This window comes from Cotesia glomerata, linkage group LG4 (assembly GCF_020080835.1).
Source record: "Cotesia glomerata isolate CgM1 linkage group LG4, MPM_Cglom_v2.3, whole genome shotgun sequence".
NCBI lineage: Eukaryota > Metazoa > Arthropoda > Insecta > Hymenoptera > Braconidae > Cotesia > Cotesia glomerata.
The window spans coordinates 14,830,428-14,852,810 of NC_058161.1; the positions used below are offsets into that span (position 1 = coordinate 14,830,428).

The 22,383-nt window shown below is 30.3% G+C and overlaps 1 protein-coding gene across 1 annotated transcript; it reads right to left on the bottom strand.

The window, feature by feature from the left end:
• Positions 1 to 880: 880 nt before the first annotated feature.
• LOC123263117 (phosphatidylinositol phosphatase PTPRQ) lies at positions 881 to 21,820 on the bottom strand. Its single transcript, XM_044725652.1, has 17 exons — positions 21,301 to 21,820; positions 20,241 to 20,519; positions 17,677 to 17,946; positions 17,312 to 17,596; positions 16,123 to 16,449; positions 15,725 to 16,045; positions 8,863 to 9,195; positions 6,370 to 6,660; positions 6,101 to 6,298; positions 5,923 to 6,028; positions 5,611 to 5,837; positions 5,452 to 5,528; positions 3,766 to 4,023; positions 2,918 to 3,066; positions 2,708 to 2,843; positions 2,554 to 2,620; positions 881 to 1,231 (listed from the first exon to the last, which is right to left on the bottom strand). Exons 1-17 carry the CDS (start codon positions 21,818 to 21,820, stop codon positions 1,107 to 1,109), a joined length of 3,969 nt encoding a protein of 1,322 aa, XP_044581587.1. The 3' UTR covers positions 881 to 1,106.
• Between the last annotated feature and the right edge of the window lie 563 nt (positions 21,821 to 22,383).

The following is a 22,383-nucleotide window of genomic DNA, read 5'->3' on the forward strand; positions in this document are numbered from 1 at the left end:
GTACAAAGGTGCAATAAAACAATAAAATCGAAATACTTAAATCTAAAAATGACCATTCCACATATATTTACCTTATATTTGTTAGTGACAAAACTTATTTCATCTTTTGCACAGTGCCAAAATCAAAGAATCTTATAGAAGATTAATTATAAATAAAAATTTATTTCTAGTTGTTTTTTAAATTAAGTATTTATATGAAGTTAATAAAAAAAAAAAAACATACTTTTAAAAATTACGATAAACATAAAATAATTATACTGATCTAAAACCAAATATTTAACAGATGGTTGAAAGATTTATAAATTGTAAAATGTATACATATATATCGTTATCTATGAAAAAGTTTTTCTAACCCGAGAAAAAATTTTTCTATATAATCATATATAATTGTATATAATCATATATGATTATATATGGAATCACATATATAATTATATACAATTATATATAATCATATATAATTATACATAATCATACATTATTATATATAGTAACATTATCATGTAAGACAGCAACATAGCAGACAGAAACTTCAAGACGCACGGAGATCACCGAAGTTAAGCAACATTGAACAGGGTTAATAGTTGGATGGGTGACCGCTGGTGTTATAGCCGTAAAATTATATCTAGATATTTTTTTTGCATTTTAATTGGTTACAGAGAATTGCGTAGGACCATATTAAATACTCTATTCATAAAATTAACCCAATAATTAATTAGATGTAATAAATATATAATTAAATATTGTTATATATAATTATATATAGTTATATATAATTATATATGATTAGATATGATTATATTTGGCCATTTTTCATATATAATCATATATAACCAATTTATATATAAATATATATAATTATATATAAATATTTTTTCTCGGGAATAAAAATATTATGAAAAAACGTTTAACGAGACTCTTGGGTCTTTCCATATGTAGCCTCGGTAAGGTCTAAACAATTCTCAAAAACGTCTCACGCTCGTGTGAAGCTTTATCAGTAAATTGTTTTGGGTAAAAAGTTTAATGTATGGACACAAACCCATTTTTATACTGATATAGATTATAAATAGGAACAATTAACAATTACTATTATAGTGCACAATTATTTATCTCGCATCGGAATCAAGTTCAATACTTTCATTTTGATTTATCGTCAAAACATTACTATGCTTCAGTTCACTTTTGTCTTCATATGATGGTCTCACACATTGACTTCCATACGGTGGTTTATCTAAAGAAAAAAAAAATAGAATTTTTAAACTCACCTATTAAATAAATTTGTATCAAAAGTTTTTCTGAAATTTTAATGTGAGAGTACAAAAATAATACCCATAATATTAAACAATCAACTCCGGAATTATTGATAGCCTTTAAAATTAGCGCTCAAAATTTTAACTGATACCGACCCAGTTTAAGGAGTTACTTGGTTTTCACGGCTTCAAAAAATCGATTTTTTTTTATTGTCTTATTAAATTCTACAACATCTCTATAATATTTTCCTGAAGTTTCAAATCAATCCGAATAATAGTTTCGGAGTTACAGTTTTAAGAAGTTGCGCGCTCAAAGCGCTGTTGTATTGTCACTCAAAACTTTAAACGCGTTTTTCTCAAAACTATGTTTTCAAAGACGGTGATCAAATTTTCTCGAGAACCGATCTTGATGAAATTTTAGACAGGTCTTTGAGATATAATTTACAAGGTCTGGAACGAAGGATATATTTTTTTTTTTCAATTACAACAATTTAAAAAAAAAATACCGTGAAATTTTAGCCAAATTTTTAATTTTTTTGTAAAAACTTCTGCCAAAAATCCTATTTTCATTCTTTTTCCTTCGTTCAAAACCGAGTTTGAAGTCTTAACTAAAGCACATATTTTTTTTTTCACTTCAAATAATCCTGCTAGAAGTAAATAATCTGCTGTTTACGCGAATACATCTTTTTTCCGAAGGCTCACCGGAAATTATGTCACAATGGCAGAGTTTTTAATATTTTTTTTTTTCAAAATTTCAGTAATCCTTTATAATGAGCGTGTTCAGCCGAACTAAGTCCTGAGTTAGCCTAAGTATAGTCAAAGCATTTCCTGCTATACATATATCTGTCTACTATACTATACATATCTTACTAAGTTTACTCAGGACTTAGTTCGGCTGAATACGCTCAATCATGTATCTTTAAGACCGTAAAAAGTTTGAATAAAACATTTCATTTTTTATATTAAAAAAAAATTGATGAAAATAGGCCATTTTTTCCCGGAAGAAACCCATGTCACCCCTTAAATAAATTTGTATCGAAAGTTTTTCTAAAATTTTAATGTGAGAGTACAAAAATAGTAGCCATAATATTAAACAATCAACTTTGGAATAATTGATAGCCTTTAAAATTAGCGCCCAAAATTTTAACAGATACCGATTCAGCGTAAAGAGAGGCTAAAATTATTTAATTATTACTACTATTACATTAATAATATTCAAAACGTAAAAATTTCAAAAAAATTATTAAAATTTTTGTTGCAAGCCATAAAAATATTTTAATAAAATTTTGCATTCACTACTTACAGCTTTTTGAAAAGTGTGGATTTTTCAATACTTGTTTTATGCAGTTATAAATAAAAGTATATTGACTCTGAAATGAAAACAAATTAATTATTATAATTTGACATTTTAAAAACAGAGAAACAATTAATAAATTTAAAAAAACTGATATACGTACTTCTCGTTGGACCATATTTATTCTTTGCTGTCGCAGTCGATAAACAGTACCAAACACGTCTAACTTTCTATTATCTTTCAGATGCTGAAGTATAATATCTATCGCTATCAGTGTTCCGGTTCTACCGATGCCTGCACTAAAAACAGTAATTAAGAATTAATAATTAATCGGAGAGATACGTACTATTACAGTTAAAAAGTAGATACTTACCTGCAATGAATAACTACTAAATTTCGACTAGCATTTATATTGCGTCTCATGATTTGACAAAAATTAATCATAGCATCAAAATCTTCAGGAACATCATGATCCGGCCAATCTTTGAACTGTAAATGGACTATTATTCTTTTTTCTTCGTCCTATTAAAATTAATAATTATGGAAAAAATTTAGTCATCGTCACTATTATTATTTGTATAAGGATCATTCTATGTCAAATCTACCAATAGTTGGAATCGACTTTCAATGGACCTCTCTCAATTTGGACGAAATTTGGCAAAGAATTTTCTTTTACCATAAAACAAAGATTTTCCAAAAAAAAAAAAAATTTGACTAAAATTTATTAAAAATTGAAAATTTTTCCAATTTATAAACTTTATTTTTCAAATGTCTAGAAAACTATTACAGATACAGAAATGAAGTTTTGTTTACTTAAAAAAAAATATTTGGGGCTATAGAAAAAAAAACATTGTGAAAAATAAAAATTTTTTAATTTTAAATTAAAAATTTTTTGAAATCCACATTTGAGTTATTTGAAATTTTGGAACTTTTCAATCAATAAAAGTGCAAAAAATAACGTTCCTTAGTAAAATGTAATTAAGATCATCTTATAGTTATAGAAAAATTTTGAAAAAAAATCATTACAGCAAAATTTTAGAACGAGTTGGACAGATTTGAGAAAACATTCGAAAAAAATTTTTTTTATTTATTTTCTTTGGCAAACTTTTGTTCAATAATGAAAGAAAATTTTTGACCAAAAATTCGTTCAAATTAAAAGGGATCAATCCCAACTATTGGTCGATTTGACATGGAATTGACTCATAAGTTATAAGTAATAACTTTTTGAAGAACCAATGTCCTTTGAGTGTAGGATCTGTAGTCAAATTCAGACGAACATCTTATCGACATTTTTTCATATGTAAAAGTTTCACGAATTGTCGGAAAATATTGGCAACATTTTTCCTTGTTATTTTCTATGAGTGACGTTAGCATTATAATCAATCTCACATTATATTGTTCTACCATACGCCAAAAATCATAAGTTGTTTCTTCTTTCGGCGCTTGACATGCTATGTATTCTTCTTCATTACTAAATCCCTGCAAAAGAATTTAATTGATAAGAATTGATAAAGGTCAATGACATATATTTTGGAAAAAAAAGATTCAATTAACAGATAAATATATAGCTTCTACACTGATAGAAAAACTATTTTCATCCAAAAAATTTATTTTTTTGCCCTCTGGGCGGAAAGTGGCAACTTTGGTCTCACTGCGCTAAACAAAGTTGCCGCTTTCCTCCTTCCTCGGACAAAAAAATATTATATAGCCCTTGGGAAGTAAAAAAGAAAACCTCAGATCACATGTTTGTTGACCTCGGCTTCGCCTCGGCCAACAATTACATGTGATCTGAGGCTTTTCTTATTTTCCTTCCCAAGGGGTGTAATATACTATTGAAGACGAACGGTTGTTGCGCTTTTTTTTTATTTCAAATAAATAAATTAATTTAGTTTTTTTTTCGAACTTCATGCTTGGCTTAAGAATTAGTTTTTTTATTCAAAATAACAAAAAAATTTTTTTGAAAGATAAAATTTGCACTTTAACATATTTTGATACCTATATAGTAGAGTGTGCCAAAATTCAATTTCCGTGAAGAACCTTTGAAAATTGGAATTTTGAGTTCCACTTTTAACAGGAGCTGTGTTTGGGCATTCCCTGAGATCTTTTGGGTTGAGACGATTTATTTTATTTTCATAATGGGCAAGGTTGATTGATACAGGGCAAGGTTGATTGTCCGAGACTTCTAGAATCAATTACTTTCAGAACTCCGACCTGGAGAAGTAATGTTCCCTTTCAACTTCCACTAACGAGTACTAACTTCGCTGCATCTGCTCCTATTTATCGTTTAATGTATGCTTTTAACTTGTTTTATAAAATTGATAACAGCCTTGACATCTACACGATAAATAATGTTGGCTCTCTTGCAAAACTTTGTTCCTCAATTGGACACTGACTTAGTGCATCCTATCTAATTGTTAATTACTATCAAATAATATATGATCAATTTATCAGATAAAGCATAGACTTACTACTATTAATTTTATATTTAAGCTTTACTATAATAAAACAATTGTTATATTCATTTCTTTTCTATGGAACCCAATTATTAGCATTGCTGTAGGGTTCAATGTACTGTTAAAATAAATAAATAAATAAATAAAATTTTTAACAGGAGCTTTGTATGGGCAATTCCGCTGAAATTTCTGCATTTGGCCGGAAGTGCCCAAACAAATCTCCTGTTGAAAATTCTATGAAAATTAAATGAATCGTCTTAACCCAAAAGATCTCAGGGAATGCCCAAACACAGCTCCTGTTAAAAGTAGAACTCAAAATTCCAATTTTCAAAGGTTCTTCATGGAAATTGAATTTTGGCACACCCTACTACATAGTTACTTAAATAAGTAGCAGAAATCCGAAAATTTTTACATTTAGAAAAAAAAAATTTATATAATGTAAAAAATGGATTACCTTTATAAATGATGCATTTATATAATCACTATTTGGATCATTATCGATAATATCTAACTTAACTCTTGAAAAGTCATCTGAAATTATTCCAAAGTTAATTAATTTATATAAAATAATACCTCTAATTTTATAGATACAAAAGAATATTATCAATCATACAAGGAAGAATATCAGCATAACGATTTTTTTTTCTATTCGCATGAAGACATCCAGCATTTGTTGGCATTTGTAAGTCTAAACTCAATGTTTGCAATAATTGAAATTCATTACTGAGTTTCCCGGGATTGTCAGCTAGTTGTTGACAGTGAATTATGAACTTCCGTCGGTTAAATGGTGCCGGAACTGGAGATCCTGGCATATTTGAGTTTAATAATCGCCGTAATACTCTATTAAAATAAACATATAATTAACTAAAGTTCATGTAAACAACACATAAGCTTCTTCAATTATTTAAACTTTTTGCATACTTACGTTTGAACTGAACATTTTTTTACAAGTAAAAATATAGTGATAAGAACTCCTACTGATAAAATACCAACTATCGATCCAATTATTAAGGATACTTGTAATTCGGCGTCTGGAAATGAAACATTGACCGGTAACATTATTAAAAACTCATAAATAATAACAATAACAATAACTAACTTACTTGTTTTAATTTGAAATATTCTAGAATCTCGATATCCGCCATCAGTAAATGCCCTCATCCTGACATCATACCAAGTATCAGGGTTCAAAGGACCATTGCAATACGACACTTTAATCTTTGACAATTCAGGACAAGTTTCAATATCTTCACCAATTTGAAATTTTATAGCCTTTAACTTTCCATAATCTACGACATGTGCTGCGCAAAAATAGAAAAAGAGATTTTTTTGGGTTTACCTTGGCAAGTATTAAATATTAACGTAAGCTTACGCTCATGCGAGTCATTGCAAAATTTAGACGCTTGATAAGGTATTGTGAATCCTTTTTGTGCAGATTCAATCCAAGAAGCTATCGAGGGCCATTCTCCAGCTTTCAAGTCATTTCTAGAAAAGTTTCCATAGTTAAATCCAGCTTTTGCAACGATTACGGCATAGCATCTTATTTCACCATGAGTATTCAGAAACAATGGTAGTAAAATTGTTGCCGAGTACGTTGTTTTCCGAGTTTTGTAAGGATCAATCGTAATTTGATCAAGGTACTCAGTTTTTGGATCTGATGGAACTGCAAAATAAAATACTTTATCGACTTAGCAATAAGTACATAAAAAAGGTCTGCTGGAGTCTTAAAAATTTTTGAGAAAAACCAAAATAGTTTCGGCCGAAATAAATATTTTTCTTAAAGCAAGAAAATTTTTTCTGTTCAAACAAATTGTACTTCAGCCAAGATAGTTAAATAGTATTTTTCTTACCTAGGGCAGGAAAGTAAGAAATGTCTCAGATTACATGTAATTGTCGGCCGAGGCGAAGCCGAGGTCGACAAACATGTGATCTGAGGCTTTCTTATTTCCTGCCCGTGGTGAGAATACTATTTTTCGGCTCGACGGGCGGAAAATTGACGCTTTCCGACCGGAGAGGAGGAATAGTATATTACACACCTAGGGAAGTAAAGTAAGAAATGTCTCAGATCACATGTAATTGTCGGCCGAGGCGAAGCCGAGGTTGACAAACATGTGATCTGAGGCTTTCTTATTTACTTCCCGTGGAGTTTATGCTATTTTTTTGCTCGACGAAGGCAGAAAGCGGCAATTTCGTTTAGCGTAGCGGGCCGAAAGTTGACGCTTTCTGCCCGCCAAGCAAAAAAAGATTTATTTTCTGTTTTTCAAGATTTTTTTTCCTGAACTCTATAAATAACAGTAGCTAGGCAAGGAGGGTTTGACCCCCCGATAAAGTAGATTTCTACAGTGCCGATATTTGGATTTCCGCCTTATCGACGTTTGTTGTTGGTGTTTCTGCGATATCGAAGGTCGTTTTTTTGTGTTCTTTTTTACCGGCTGTTGGGGATTGACATCGATTTGTTGATCGATTTTTACCGTTGGGGATTATCATCGATTTTTATCGACTGTTGAGGATTATCATCGATTTGGTGATCGATTTTTACCGACTGTTGGGGGATTATCATCGATTTGTTGATTGATTGTTTGAGGTCAAAATGCTACCACCCAACAGCAGAGCTGATACCTTTGCCGTGTATCAGCTTTGGTGTTGATGTGATATGCACTTATTTGATGTGATGATGAATTTTGTATACATTCAATCGAATATATATATATATATATATATATGTATATATATTCAGTCGAATCGTTCAAGAGATAACTTCACATAACTTCATGTAATTTCACATAATTTCAGTCGAATCGTTTAAGAGATAACTTCACACAATTTCACAATTTCAGTCGATTCGTTCAAGAGATAACTTCACATAATTTCATGTAATTTCACATAATTTCAGTCGATTCGTTCAAGAGATAACTTCATATAACTTCACATAATTTCACATAATGACGCATTTTCGTTAAATCTATGATCACAACAGATGGATCATCAATTAATTTTTCAAGCCATTCTTTCTTTTGTTTACCTTCAACATATAAATAGCTCAAATAACACTTTAAATTATTAAAAATTCCCCCAAGTACATTATACGCAGTTTTACCGACATCCCAGCTAATTCCATGACGACGTCCATTATACTCAAGATTTTGCTTAATAACAGATGCACTAGTAATCGTCACGGAAGCTTAAATAAATGATAGTCACACTCATAAACACCATTGAATTGATATTCATTAGTTTGGCATAATATAACCGGTAAAATCAATTAAGTATTCCATATTTCACTTTTTTTTTTTCGAACTGGCAAATTAAAGAATTATAAGTTTAGCCTCAATTGGTGGACTATCCGGATCGTCTTCAGAATATTTATAGCTTATTAATAAAAAGTTTTTAAATTGAGAAGGCATAAACCCAAATGACGGCACTGTATAAATCTACTTTATCGGGGGGTCAAACCCTCCTTGGTTAGCTACCCTGATAACCACAGTTTCAGACCAACCAAGTTGGTGTCAGATAGTTGCCACCAATTTAGCGATAACTTGCGGTCAACTTCCGAATTTGTAACTGTTGGCGTCAAGTTGGCTACAAGTTTCTGAGAAAAACAAGACCAATCTACTGTCGCAATATGTCGCCAAATTTCTTGAGAAACTTGTCGTCAACTTGGTGCGAAAGAGTTTCGAAAGCAATTTTTGCCGACAACTTGGTGTCAACTTGGTGAACAACCGAGTTCATTTCCAAGACTTGCCGTCAACTTGGTGACAAGTTGCGGCAGTAAATCGACGGAAAGTTGCGACCAACTTGGCTATCAGGGTACTAATAACTTCTATCAATCAGTAAAAATAAAAATTTTAATTATCTGTACACTTACCGCCAGCTGGGTATAATAATGTGATTTCTTCTGCAACTCCTAAAGATTTAACATCTTTAACCTTTCCAGCTACAGAAAAATAGTACGTATATTCATCCTTCAATTGCAACTTGACCGTGCACATATCATCAATACATATTTGTGACATGATGGTTGCATTCAAATCGTGATTTGGAAAATTGTTTCTAGTTCCGATTCCAGTAACTACGAAATGTTCTATTTTTACTGCATTTATAAAGCAAGGAAGTCCCCACGATAGAAAAGCTTCGAGATTGGTAGCATCATCAGAGACTTTTTTGAAAATATAGGTGAGATTAGATACTGGTCCTGGTGCTGGTAACAAAAAACAATGAAACCGTATTTAAATAACGCAAATTGACAAGACTAAATTAAAGACCTGATAGGAAAATGCATAATCTCACAATAAAATATGGACATTAGGGTGTCCGTTTTATATTTTACGAATTAGCTTTTCATTAACTTCCCGTTTTACATACTAATAATTTTTAAAAGTCGGAAGTTATAAATTTTGGTTCAGTTTTGAGAATGCGAGTTTTCATTAGATACATATGTATATGCGCGTGCGCGCGTGTGTGTTTGTAAACAAAATTTTGTCGTACGATGATATCTTTAGAACGAATCAAACAATAGAGATAAAAGATACGGCGTTCTAAAGTGTTCATTGAGACTTCAAGTTGATTAAGATTTCGAAGTCAATCGGTAGAGCCATTTCAAAGATACATTTCAAAAAATAGAAACTAAAAAAAAATTTTTTTTAAGTTTTTTCGAAAAAACTTTCAAAATATTTGATTAATCATCTCCAGTATTCAAAGAAGCATTTTTTAACTTAAAAAACTGCGTCGAATGCTGCGAAGTAAGTCAGAATCGAATAACGCGTTTAAAAGTTATAGCCATTTCAAAATTTCTAAATAATCGATTTTTTTTATAAACATTGTAAAAAATGTAGTGTAAATAAATCGTCGTACAAATTTTCGTGTGAAAATTACACCAAATACCGTGTAAATTTAATATTTTTAAAATTTATGGTAATATCCAATTGTCAAATTGTATAGGCGCAGCCATTCGTATAAATATATTTGTAAAAGTATTTAATCATGTTTTATAGATTTTTTTTCATATTCGTAACTGCAATTTTCCCGATTTTTTAGATTTTTTTTAATTTTAAAACGTTAACGGGAGAAGAAAACTTTAGATTTAAACTCAGCGGAACAAAGTACATGAAAATCATAATCTGAGTCCAAAATAGTATATTACATACCTAGGCCAGTAAAATAAGAAAAGTCTCAGATCACATGTAATTGTTGGCCGAGGCGAAGCCGAGGTTGACAAACATGTGATCTGAGGCTTTCTTATTTACTGGCCAAGGTGTGTATACTATTTTTCTGCTCGACGTAGCCGGAATGTGGCAACTTTGTTTAGCGCAGCGGCCAGAAAGTTGCCACTTTCCGGCCGGAGAGCAGAAAAAATTTTTTCATATAACCTGCATTGAAAATGTGAGTTTCAATGCCTGTTGAGCCAACCGAAACTAGACAATTTCAGACCAATGCAACTGTGCCGGACAGGTGTCAATTATTTCTTCCCGGCGGACAGAAAATGACGATTTTCTGTCCGTGAGGTGAAGTTGCAGCTTTATTTTCAATCCTATCAATTGTTTGTTTATTTTATACCTTTATAATTGTCATTCTAACCGTTAAACTGTACTGACATATTATAATTCTGTTATTAAGCATAAATAAGAATGATAAAAAAAAACTTGTCAATTTACGAATAATGTTTGGTAAAAAATAAACTATTACTTTCTATTTTATTATAAGTTTCATAATAAAATGGTATTTTCGCTGTTCATCTGAAACTATCTAGGTAGTTCTGGTTGGCTCCAGACACTGAAACTAGCATTTTTAATGCAACTTATATGAAAAATATCATTTGTGACGCGGGATGAAACACGATTTCAGACCGAGTGATGCCAGCCCTCGCTTCGCTCGGGCAGGCAACTTCACTCTGGTCTGAAATCGTTTTGTTTCATCCCTAGTCACACAATATACTATTATTTCGAAAACTTCAATTTTTCATGATTTTTTGCAATTTTTTTGGGCTTTCCATTTTTTTTTTTTTTTTTTTTTTAAATTTGGACGGCTCACCGGGCTAATTAACTTTTAGATTTAGATCCAGTAAATTGATATACATTAAAATCATATGTAATCCGGGTCCACAAAAATTTTTTTATTGCTGTGACTGCAATTTTTTCCTTTTTTTTTGAGGTTTTTTTGCATTTTACTCAAAACTAGAGGGTGACCGGGCCAAATAGACTTGAAATTCGGATTTAACGGGTCGAAATACATGTCGGTAGGTAGGTCCGGTCCAAAGTACATTCCACTTTTTTTTTTTTGTGTACCGGTGTTATTTACTTACAGTCATTGTTTAAGTTTATACTAATATCCCGTATTCATTTTATTATTAATAACTATACTTTTTGTTTAACATATTATTGTTATAAATTTGCTTTGTTGTCGTAAAATTTATATATCATTTATTACTTAAAATTTTATCGTCTAAAATTATGTATGTCAGCATTACTTGCAATTTTACGGAGTATTTTATCTTAATATTCTAATTCTGGTAATTAGCCACTCGTGAAATTTCTTACTTGACGTAGATCCTTTGAATTATTATTTGTATTCATTACCTTAATATAATTTATTGTAAGTCTTAAGCGATTTTGTAGACATACAATAAAATTTTTAGACATACAATAAAACCCTCATTTACCTTTTCACGTAGGTCTAATCCCCGAGGTAACAGGCAGATGCAGTTAGGGCCAGACTAATTATACCGGGCCTCCTTACTAAATTATCCTTCTGTTAACTAACAAACGTTCCAAAAATTCAAGTTAACAAGAAAACCTGTACTGGCTATAACTCTGAAGCCATGAGTCGGAAAATTTTGTGACACTGTATCTTGTCAACTAATGATATTTATAAATATACAAACTCAGCTCGATATTACACTCATCAAGACTTTTCATTTGAGTATTCACATAAATTTTTTATATATATTTTATATGTTTCACATATAAATACAATGCTTATAATTGTTATAATAATTAATTAATTAGAAAATTGGGATGGAATTTTTTGCCGCAAAATATCTAACTTCCCACTAAGAAAATTGAAAATTTTCAAAATTCGGGAAGTTATTGGTTTTACCCCGTTTTTCGAAAATCGAGTTTTCAACGGATGATGACGTTTTGAGCTCCTAGGAAGCTTCCCTGAATGTTTCCGCAATGATCTGTGTGTGTGTGTGTGTGTGTGTGTGTGTGTGTGTGTGTGTGTGTGTGTGTGTGTGTGTGTGTGTGTGTGTGTGTGTGTGTGTGGCCGTATGTAAACCTCTCATAACTTTTGAACAGCTTGACTGATTTTATCGCGGTGGGCGCCATTCGAAGGGGCTTGACCGAACTTAGATTATAAATATAATTTGGGCCGATTCGACACAGTAGATTTTGAGAAATCTCAAAAAAACTACCAGCAAAAATTTTTTCAAATGTGGTTTTTTTAGAATAACTTTTAAACGGCTTCACCGATCAATTCCAAAAATTAATCAGCTCTTAAACTCAAAAAACCACGTCGATCGCTGTCAGCCCGGTCAAAATCGGTTTATTCGTTCGTGAGTTATCGTTATCGAAAAAAAACCTAAAAAAGTGTTTTTTCGGAATTACTTCGAAATTCTCTGTTCGATCAATTTAAACTTTAAGGTTCATTATGAGACTTCAAAAACTGCGTCGAATAACGCCAACCGTGTAAAAATCGGTTCATTCATTCAAAAGTTATTGCCGTTTGAAAATTCGAAAAATTGTGTTTTATTAAAGTTCTATCAAACTTTTGAGCTCGGAAAGCTCAGAATGACACGAACATTATATTTTTGAGCTCAAAGGACTCAAAAACGTAATAAGTGCAATTTTGAGTATTGGCTAGGTGCACGATGGTACTGCCCTCAATTTTCATGCTTTTTCTATGTTAAATCAAACGGAGCAATTTAGTTCCAGTGGCCGCCATTAGCGTTAAATCATGCTCTTCCCATAAGATTTACACGTAAAAGTGGTAGTCAGCGCCAGCCCTCCCCACCATATACTCCGCACCCTGCCAATAGAATTAGCGGAAAGTTGCAGGGATGGTATTTAGGGTCAACCGTTTTCCTAATTTTTTTAAATTTTAATATATGTATTTTTGAAAACTTCTTAGGTATCGATAAATTTTTAATTTATATTTTATATATATATATATATATATATATATATATATATATATATATATATATATATATATATATATATATATATATATTTAAACTGTGTGAAATATATTCGAAAAATAGCTAAAAGTTAGTTTTTAAAAAATTTCTTTTATTCATGTCCATATATTTTTTTATATTTTAACATGTTTTTTTTATAAATTTTTTTAATGGGAGATGAATTGGCTACGGTTCTCTCTTGCTCTTACTACTCACTCCTATAGGAGTGAGGGGAATATATTCCCCCGCCATACAGTAGTAGCAAAACCAATGGCAAGCCTTGATTACAGTAGAAATAGGTAAGGCCCTAATAAATGTTTTGAGGTGGGGAGCCGAGAGAGCTTAACTTCTGAATTGCTTCTAGAACTTAAATCATTTTTACGACAAAGTTCGAAGTGCAAACATCTCCAAGTACAAACCCTGAAATTTCAAGTCTCACATATATAATTGTGATTTATAATCGCTATCTCAAATAAAATGGCATCCAACGATATCAATTTAAAGAAAATCCAGAAGTTAGTAAAATCCGGCGAAATGAGTGTTAACGCAGTGTTTGCTTGTGAAAAATATAGTGAAGTAAGTGTTCTACACACTGATAGAAGAATTTTTTTTGTACCAAAAAATATTTGTTAATAGTTAACAAATCATTTATTAGAGACCACTTTTTAGTATTAAACAAATATTTCTTAGTATTTAAAATGATTTGTTTGTATTTAATAAATCTGATATTCATTTATTAAATATTAATAAATCTTTTTAAATACTAAGAAATATTTGTTTAATACTAAAAAGTGGTCTCTAATAAATGATTTGTTAAATATTAACAAATATTTTTAACTATAAAGAAATCCTTCTATCAGTGCAGTACGCAATTATAAATTCCGATGAAAAACTCATTGATTTGTTATTGAAAAAAAAAGTCAACCTGAATCACACTACTAAATTTTTGTTAACGGCGCTCCACGCAGCCATTAAGGAACAAAAACTGGACGTAGTAAAGAAGTTAATTACTTCAAGAGCTGAAATCAACTTAACACGACCTCATTATCCATTATTTCCACCACTTCACCTGGCTATTTATTGTAGAAATTACGACATCACCGAGTTCCTCGTGATGTCCGGTGCTAATGTCAATGCAGACATTTCTCCAACTACATTCAACAATGTGAATTAAAACTACACTGCTTTGAACCTGGCAATTTATGGAAGAAACATCCGATTAGTCAAGTTACTTTTGAAGAACAACGCTATCATTCATGAAGGTTCTGATGAAGTATACTCTTCTATACACCTAGCTGCAACGACCAACGACTCCATTTCTGGAGTTGAAATTCTCCAGATCCTGGAGAAATATGGAGCCAAATTCGAGGTGATCAAGGACCAGGAGTACACGTTGGAGTTCAAAGCAGTTATGCGATACGATAACGTCGACATTCTCAAACTTTTTTCAAAAAATTATGATAATTTTTTGGGCATTTCCGATTTGCATGGTGATACAGTAGCTCACTTGGCAGTTCGGTTCAGTTACATTAATATTTTGCAATATTTACTGAATTTTGGGACAAATATCAATGTGATTAATGATAGAAATTCAAGTTTGCTAGACATCGCCATGAAGATAAACATTGACCTGACTCTTAAAAATTTGATCGTGGATGACTCTTTAGCAATAATCAAATTAATCGAGAACCATATCCTCAAGTTATCCGTAGCTGGTATATTTGTAAGTAAAAAAAATTTGAGAGCTGTGGATGGTGATTTTTTTAAATCATTCCATGAGAAGTGCAAAAAAGAAATAAGTGAATTAAAATCTAAGAGAATGAGCAAAACAAATTTTAATTATTATAGTGTGCTAGAAAAAACCTTACATGGATTAGCTGTTGGATTTACACATTTAGATGATTGTTTTGACGAAGCTGAAATATTTTTGGAATTCCCACTGTATGGTAAAATAATTGTTCAAAAATTACGACGAGCCTTTGAAAGAAAGGAACTAGTGAAAAATGCTGAAAAGTTGTATGACATTTTTTATATGGAATTACCTGATTTAGTCATAAGAAATATTTTTAATCATTTAAGTAACGTAGATTTAAGATTGTTAAGTCAATAATTGTCTATAAGTCAATAAGTGTAAATGTATAAAAAAGACATTGTAAATTATTGATCACTCTTCTACTGTAAATAATAAAAATGTAGCCATTTAAACTAAACTATTCTAATTTTTATTTTTTGACAGAAAAATATCAAAATCTGTTTTCATTATTATAAACAAAAAAAAACTAATAGCTTTAAGTAAATTAAATAGAAATTATTGTAATCAATTCGACCAATTCTTCAGGCCAGAAAGAATTCTCCAGATGAAGACGTACATTGTTGGAAATTTTCAACAATGTACGTTATCTTGTCAAGAATATAAATTCTAAGAAGTATTTTTTTCTGTTAATATACGACACTACATGAGATGTGAGTATTTATGGTATAATTGAATATATAAATTTTTTCCAGAGAAAGTATATTTATAACTATTAAAGTTCAAAAATCAGATTCTACTTACCACCAGGATGTGTTGCAAATGACACACTATCACTATAATTACCCCAACCAGCCAGCGTTTTTGCTCGAATTGACGCTTGGTAGCTAGAAAATGGATATGCTTTTTCATATGACAATGACGATGTACTCCCGTTGAGAATAATACTGTATTCACTCTTGCCTGAAAAATTACTGCACCATATCGGTTGATGAAATTTATAATACCACGTAAAATTAACTTCAAATTTTGATATATGGCCTGGTAGATAGACTGGTAGTTTCCAAATGAATGAAAATTTTTTATCTGTGTTATTAAATACGGATAACTCTGGAGAAGTAGATACTGCAACAAATTGAAATCTTGATCCTGATATTATATAACAACTAAAAAAATTGATGAAGAATAAAAATGAAGCTTACTGTCTTCTGAAGTTTTTAATAAAACTGGATCGCTTTTACTACTGTTCTTACGATCATTAGAAGTTATACTAAAACATTCATATTCAGTGTGTGGTGAAAGAGAATTTATTGTGGTAGTAATTATTCTCTGGATAAATTCTTCAGTAATATTTATGGAGGAACTACTGTTAGTTCCATTATAGCCCAAACCAAGAACTTTATTATAATTACAAACTGTCAAAATTTTCATATTTCCACAATTGTTGAATTCATTGATATCTAATTGCCATGCAATCGCTATTTCATTCTTTCCAGGATCTGATGACAGGTACAGAGGAACTTCTGGGACTAGAGTAAAATATTTAATTAATCGTATAACATATAATTTAACTATTATACTGAAAAAAAAACTACTTGATTCAAAACAATATTTTCTTTAAAATTCCACTCTTATTTTCTTGTTTTAAGGTATATTCAGTTTTTTTAATCGTGCTAAAACGACATTCAAAACAAGAAATTTTTTAAGTGCGACAACCGGATATTGTTAGACAAATTTTTTGGATCAAGATCATTTTGCGTTAATAATGCTAAAAGGATATAAAAAAATAGTCATAATAGCTTTTAAAAATCGCAGAAAAATTGATTTTTGGAAATTGAATTGAAAACACTAACACATCACAATTTTTTGAACTGTTTAATTTTTCGTATTTTGTGGAAATTCGTTGGAAAAAATCAAAAAAAAATTTTTAACTTTTCGTTAAAAAAATCGAAAACTTCAAAAAATTGAGCTGTAATAGTTTTTCAGTTCAATTTTTCATTAGAAATCAACGCTTTGAGGTCATTAGAAGCTATTTCGATTATTTTTTTCATATACGCCATATTAGCTTCAAATTTTATTTTTGTATTTTTTAACTAGATTTTTATTTTTTTACATTCCCAAGTTAAGTGAAAAAAAAAATTTTTTTTAGTTCTGCCGAGACAAAAAAGCGTATGTTTTGAAGTATGCCTTTTGGCATTACTTAGTAACGTAATTTTTTCATTAGTGTATACTTAGTTCTTTGTATTCAAAAATTTGACAATGATTTTTTAGCAGCTATAATTTGATAATTCATTTTTTGAAAATTGAACTGGGAAGAATAACTTCCCAAACTAAAAAAAGAAATACGATTTCCGTAATAGAAAGGTAGTCAAAATGATATAAATTACTTACTAGGAGCTAACGTTTTGTTAGAATAAAAAATATAAGGACTACTGTCATTTCCGAACTGATCGATGGGAACAATAATAACATTATAAACACTGCATGATTGCAGATTATTAAACATTATTTGATATCCAGTGGTCGTATTTTCTTTGAATGCATTGTTATATGGGTGATCTTGGTATATTGTTATTCGATACAAGATCACACAAGATGCCCCAATTGGTTTGCTCCAAAAGATAATCAAAGAATCATTTTGCGGTAAAGACCATGCAGAGGATGGTGCACTTGGTTCTGAAATAGTTAAAGTTGTATTTTTTATCGCTTACTAGGAATAATTTTTTTAAGGCAGAAATATTTCTAGTATAGTTTACTCAAAAATCCAGTCACTCCAGAAATGTTAGTACTACCAAATTCTCCATTTTCTCCATGAAGAGAAACTGAGAAATGATATGTAGTGCACGGTAATAAATTAGTGGCATTGTAAAGAGTTTGAGTAACGTTAGCTTCCTCGCATAGATTTGTATGGCAGTATGTTATCACATTTTTTATTATACAATCATCACGTCCTGGTATATACCAACTAATTGCTAACCAATCAGTACTGTTCCCGGTGATTTTTAAATTCAGCTGATCCTTGTCAACTGCAAAATACAAATCCACGTTATTAGTTTAATATTGTAAAAACGGACATAATTAGCATTATAAATGTAGTCTAGTTCGTTGGCTAAAAAAATAGTCGATTTTTGGGAATTCCTTGTGAGCTTGCTACAAAAGATATATGTTCATAAAAGTTGTTAAGGATGATAAATAGAGTCTAAAATTACAAAAATAGATATTTTTTATTAATTTTTAACTTCCCGCTAAGAAAATCGAAGATTTTCAAAAATCGGGAAGTTATTGTTTTCACCCCGTTTTGCAAAAATCGAGTTTTCATCAGATTTCGACGTTTGAAGATCACAGGAAGCTTCCCTGACTATCCCCGCGAGGTTGTCACGGTGTCTGTATGTGTGTGTGTGTGTGTGTGTGTGTGTGTGTGTGTGTGTGTGTGTGTGTGTGAAAGTATGTGAACCGCTTATAACTTTTGAACGGCTTGACCGATTTCATCGCGGTTGGTGCCATTCGAAAGAGCTTGACCAAACTTAGATTTTGAAAACTATTTGGACCGATTCAGATCAATAGATTTTGAGAAATCTTCAAAAAGCTGAAAAAAAAATTTTTTTCAAATGTGGTTTTTTTGGAATAACTTTTAAACGGCTTGATGGTTCAATTCCAAAAACTAATCAGCTCTTAACCTCAAAAAACCACGTCGATCGCCACCAGTCCGGTCAAAATCGGTTGATTCGTTCGAGAGATATCGTGAACGAAAGAAAACCGAAAAGTGTTTTTTCGGAATAACTCCGAAATTCCTAGCGCAATCAATTCAAAATTTGAGTTTCTTTGTGAGGCTTGAAAAACTGCGTCGAATGCTGCCAACCGCGTGAAAATCGATTTATTCATTCAAAAGTTATTGCGGTTTAAAAATTCAAAAAATAGTGTCTTATCAAATCTCTATCAGACTTTTGAGCTCGAAGAGCTCAAAAGCATAGGAAAGCAATCTCTTTGAGCTCGGAGAGCTCAAAATAACCCATAAATTGTATTTTTAAGCTCGAAGAGCTCAAAAACGTCATTGGTGCAATTTTAAGCGCTTAAGTATGGAATTAGCGGGAAGTTGCAGGGATGGCCTTCAGGGTCAACCGTTTTCCTAATTTTTTTTAATTTAAAAAAAAATTTGTACTTAAACGGAGTATCATAATTTGGAAGCAGATCAGCTCTTATACAATATTTCGGTACAGCTTATAAGCCGCAGTGTTTTAGATTCGGTATGACAATGGCTACAAAAAAGACTATTGATATTAATTCTGAACAATTGTTGTTAATTTTAAGTAACAAAAACCAAAATAAAAGCGCCATTCAGCCCCACCCGACATGGATAGGTAGATTTCTTGTTTGAATGTTGAAAAAAACACGTTATTAAAAGGCAAAACAATATCCTAAAATTTATTTTTTATCACATTTTTGCAAATAACGATATGAGACCGACTACAACAAATAGATATTCAAAGACATTTACTTAAAAAATAGGATTTGTAGCAGATTAAAGTTATTTGATGATAAAAGCTAATAATTAATTTATTCTTGATTTTTTTTTAATTTTCCCAACTATGAAATAAATTGAAAAAAGTATCAAAAGTCGACGAATAATAGCTTAAATTGAAGATAATTAAATGAAGTTTGAGATAAATTTAATAGATTTCATCTATCTTTTCCATCTGAAAAATTATTTCCATAAAATATAAAATTCAAAATTTTTGAAAAATAAAAAAAATTTTCGAACACCCTCAACTTGTAAACTAACCGGCCGATTTTGCTTATCTTCAAACTTGATCTTAGTATTGATCCACAGAATGAGCCCACGAAATTTCATAAAGATCGGTTATATACATAAATACATTTATAAACTTTGAAGCCAATGTCATTTTTCGACATTACTCGATGAAATGAAACATATTATGACAAAATTTTCTTAAAATTACGACATTAGACTGGCTACAACAGATAGATTTCTAAAGAAATCTACCTAAAAATAGTAAAAATCAATATTTTAACATGATGGTAATTTCTATTTTGTGAGTATTTATATGTTCAATATGTGGTTAAAATTTCAGAAAGATCGGCCTACGGGTTTTGAGAAAAACGCGTTTTAAGTTTCTTTAAATAAAAAATCATAAAAAACCTTACCAAAATTTAATCTGCTAGCCTTTGTCCGAAACTATTAACACACCCCCGAAAATTCTTAGATAAATATACATTTAAAAAATGTAAAAATAACAAAATCGAATTTTCGAAAGTGACCAACTAAACTACACGATTAATGTGAAAAAAATTTTTTAATTACCTATCAATCTAGTTATACCAATCACAGTGATATCTTGCCCAGTATTATTAGTTTTTGCAGGTGAGACACTAACAACATATTTAGTACAAGATTGTAAATGTGTGATTGTATAATTGGTTGTTGTATTGGCTGTATAACATTTGCTCGTGCTACTTCCTCCAGTCCATTTTAAGATGTAATATTCAAAATCGCTCGAATTGGTCGGAGGCTTCCATTCTACGGTAAGTGATGAATCGTTTGAACTCGTTATCAATAAATCTCCAACGACCAAATTGTATTCTAAAAAAAAATTGAAACTCAAAAGATTATACTAGCGGTGTAAAAAATTCGTTAAAACGCTTTTTTATAAAATTTTTGAGTTAATTATCGAGCCGTTTCAAAGATAATCAAAAAAGAAAAAATTATTTATAAATTTTTAGAGGCAAGATTTCTCAACCAATAGAATAAAGACTTGATTTATGTTATTTGTGCTATATATATTTGCATCAAATGCAATTAAGCGGTTCAAAATTGAATGAGGTCTAAGAGTTATGTCTTGTAAAAAAAAATTTCTAAAATAGGATTTTTGATGTGTTTAATATTAGGTACTCTTTAAAGATGAATTAGTGAAAATTCACTCAAATACGTGAATATTTATTAATTTGAAGTGCCAACCGAAACGTAGTAGTTTAGAGTATTTAGAGAGTACGGCTCACAATATCTCAACCGATAAAACTGATTAGAATTTTTTTTAACAATCATAAATTTTTTTCTCGAATTTCATCAAAAATTGAAATAATCTTTAAAAAATATCAATTCTTTTTTTTGACTAATAATAAAAAATAAAAAAAAAAAATTGACAGTTCTGAGTTCCAAAATAGCGGAAAGATTATAGATAATTGACATAGGGTTATCTAAGCGTTACAAAAAAAAATGTCGACTTTTTAGGAGATTTTATTCAATAGAAGTCAAAAATTAATATTTGTTAACTTAAATTTAATAAAACACCAAAAAAATTATTGTGCCACTTTCAGTAGCTATTTTATAGATGGTTTTACTGAAATACTTTGTAGATCTATACCTGTAGAATACTTGAAAATCGAATTGCCTCCATCATTATTTTCTTCATTACTATTATCATTTGTATCGTTATCAACAAAATCTTCATCGCATTTAGAAAGAGGCGGTTCAGGTATCTCTCTGTTCACTGAATCGTTGAATTTACCATTATTGGAAGTTATGTTATTAATTTCAGAGACTGTGTTCGAATTTTCTGCTTGATAACCTAATGCTGATGATGGAACAGTGGTCGTTTCATTTTCCAGAAGAAAATTATAATTTACTGGGTACACAGATGAACTAATTTTGATTTTTGTTTGTGGAAATATTGTTGTCTCATTGAATAATTTTTCATAATCAACGATGCTTGAGTCATTTAAGAAAACTTCATTGGTCAATAATTTTCTTTCATCCAATACTGGGTATTTTGAAAGGATTTTTGAAATATTATTTACTTTTAATGGATCAATAACTCTTAGGTTTGAAAATGTTATTAAAAGTATATTAAAACAATAATGAGCAGAACTACCGCGAAATATCATTACTTCACTGAATTCTGTAATAAAGAAGGGTTTATAATTATTTTTGTGATAAATGATTAAAATTTCACTTTTGATTCAAGATATTCAATTTTCTTAATTCAAGAAATGAACTCGCGAATCAATGAATCAAAACTATAGATGAGCAAAAAATTTTTGAGAAGAAATTCATTTCAACGAAGCATTTTACTGTTTTCAAATAAAATAAAATTATGCTTCATCCAAAAATTTCTTTCATTTGAATTAAGAACGGATCCCATCTTTTTTTTCCTTCCACTCCATCAAAATAAATCATACTATCTTTGTCGCACTCACAGTAGCAAAGGTATATCAGATTCATCATTTTTTCTTAAAAAAATGAATATTTAAAAAAAAACGGTCTGTTAGCAAATAGATAATTAAAAAATCTATGGAATAGTAGAGCGCTTTTACTTTATTTAGGAGAAATTTATATACCTGTATATACTGAAAAAAAAATTAACTTGAATCAAGAGAAAAATTCTTGAACCAAGAAAATAATTTTTAAGAGTTTCATTGTCTTGAATCAAGATTCTTGATTTAAGAAA

Bases quoted from the DNA above. Each gene is read 5' to 3' on its own strand.
- LOC123263117 (XM_044725652.1), bottom strand. From the start codon at position 21,820: ATGATATTTCGCGGTAGTTCTGCTCATTATTGTTTTAATATACTTTTA. The intron at 16,450-17,311 runs GTAAGTAATTTA...ATTTTACTCTAG, and splicing joins TAACAAAACGTTAGCTCCTA to TCCCAGAAGTTCCTCTGTAC. The intron at 5,529-5,610 runs GTATGATTGATA...GAATAATTTCAG, and splicing joins TTATGCTGATATTCTTCCTT to ATGACTTTTCAAGAGTTAAG.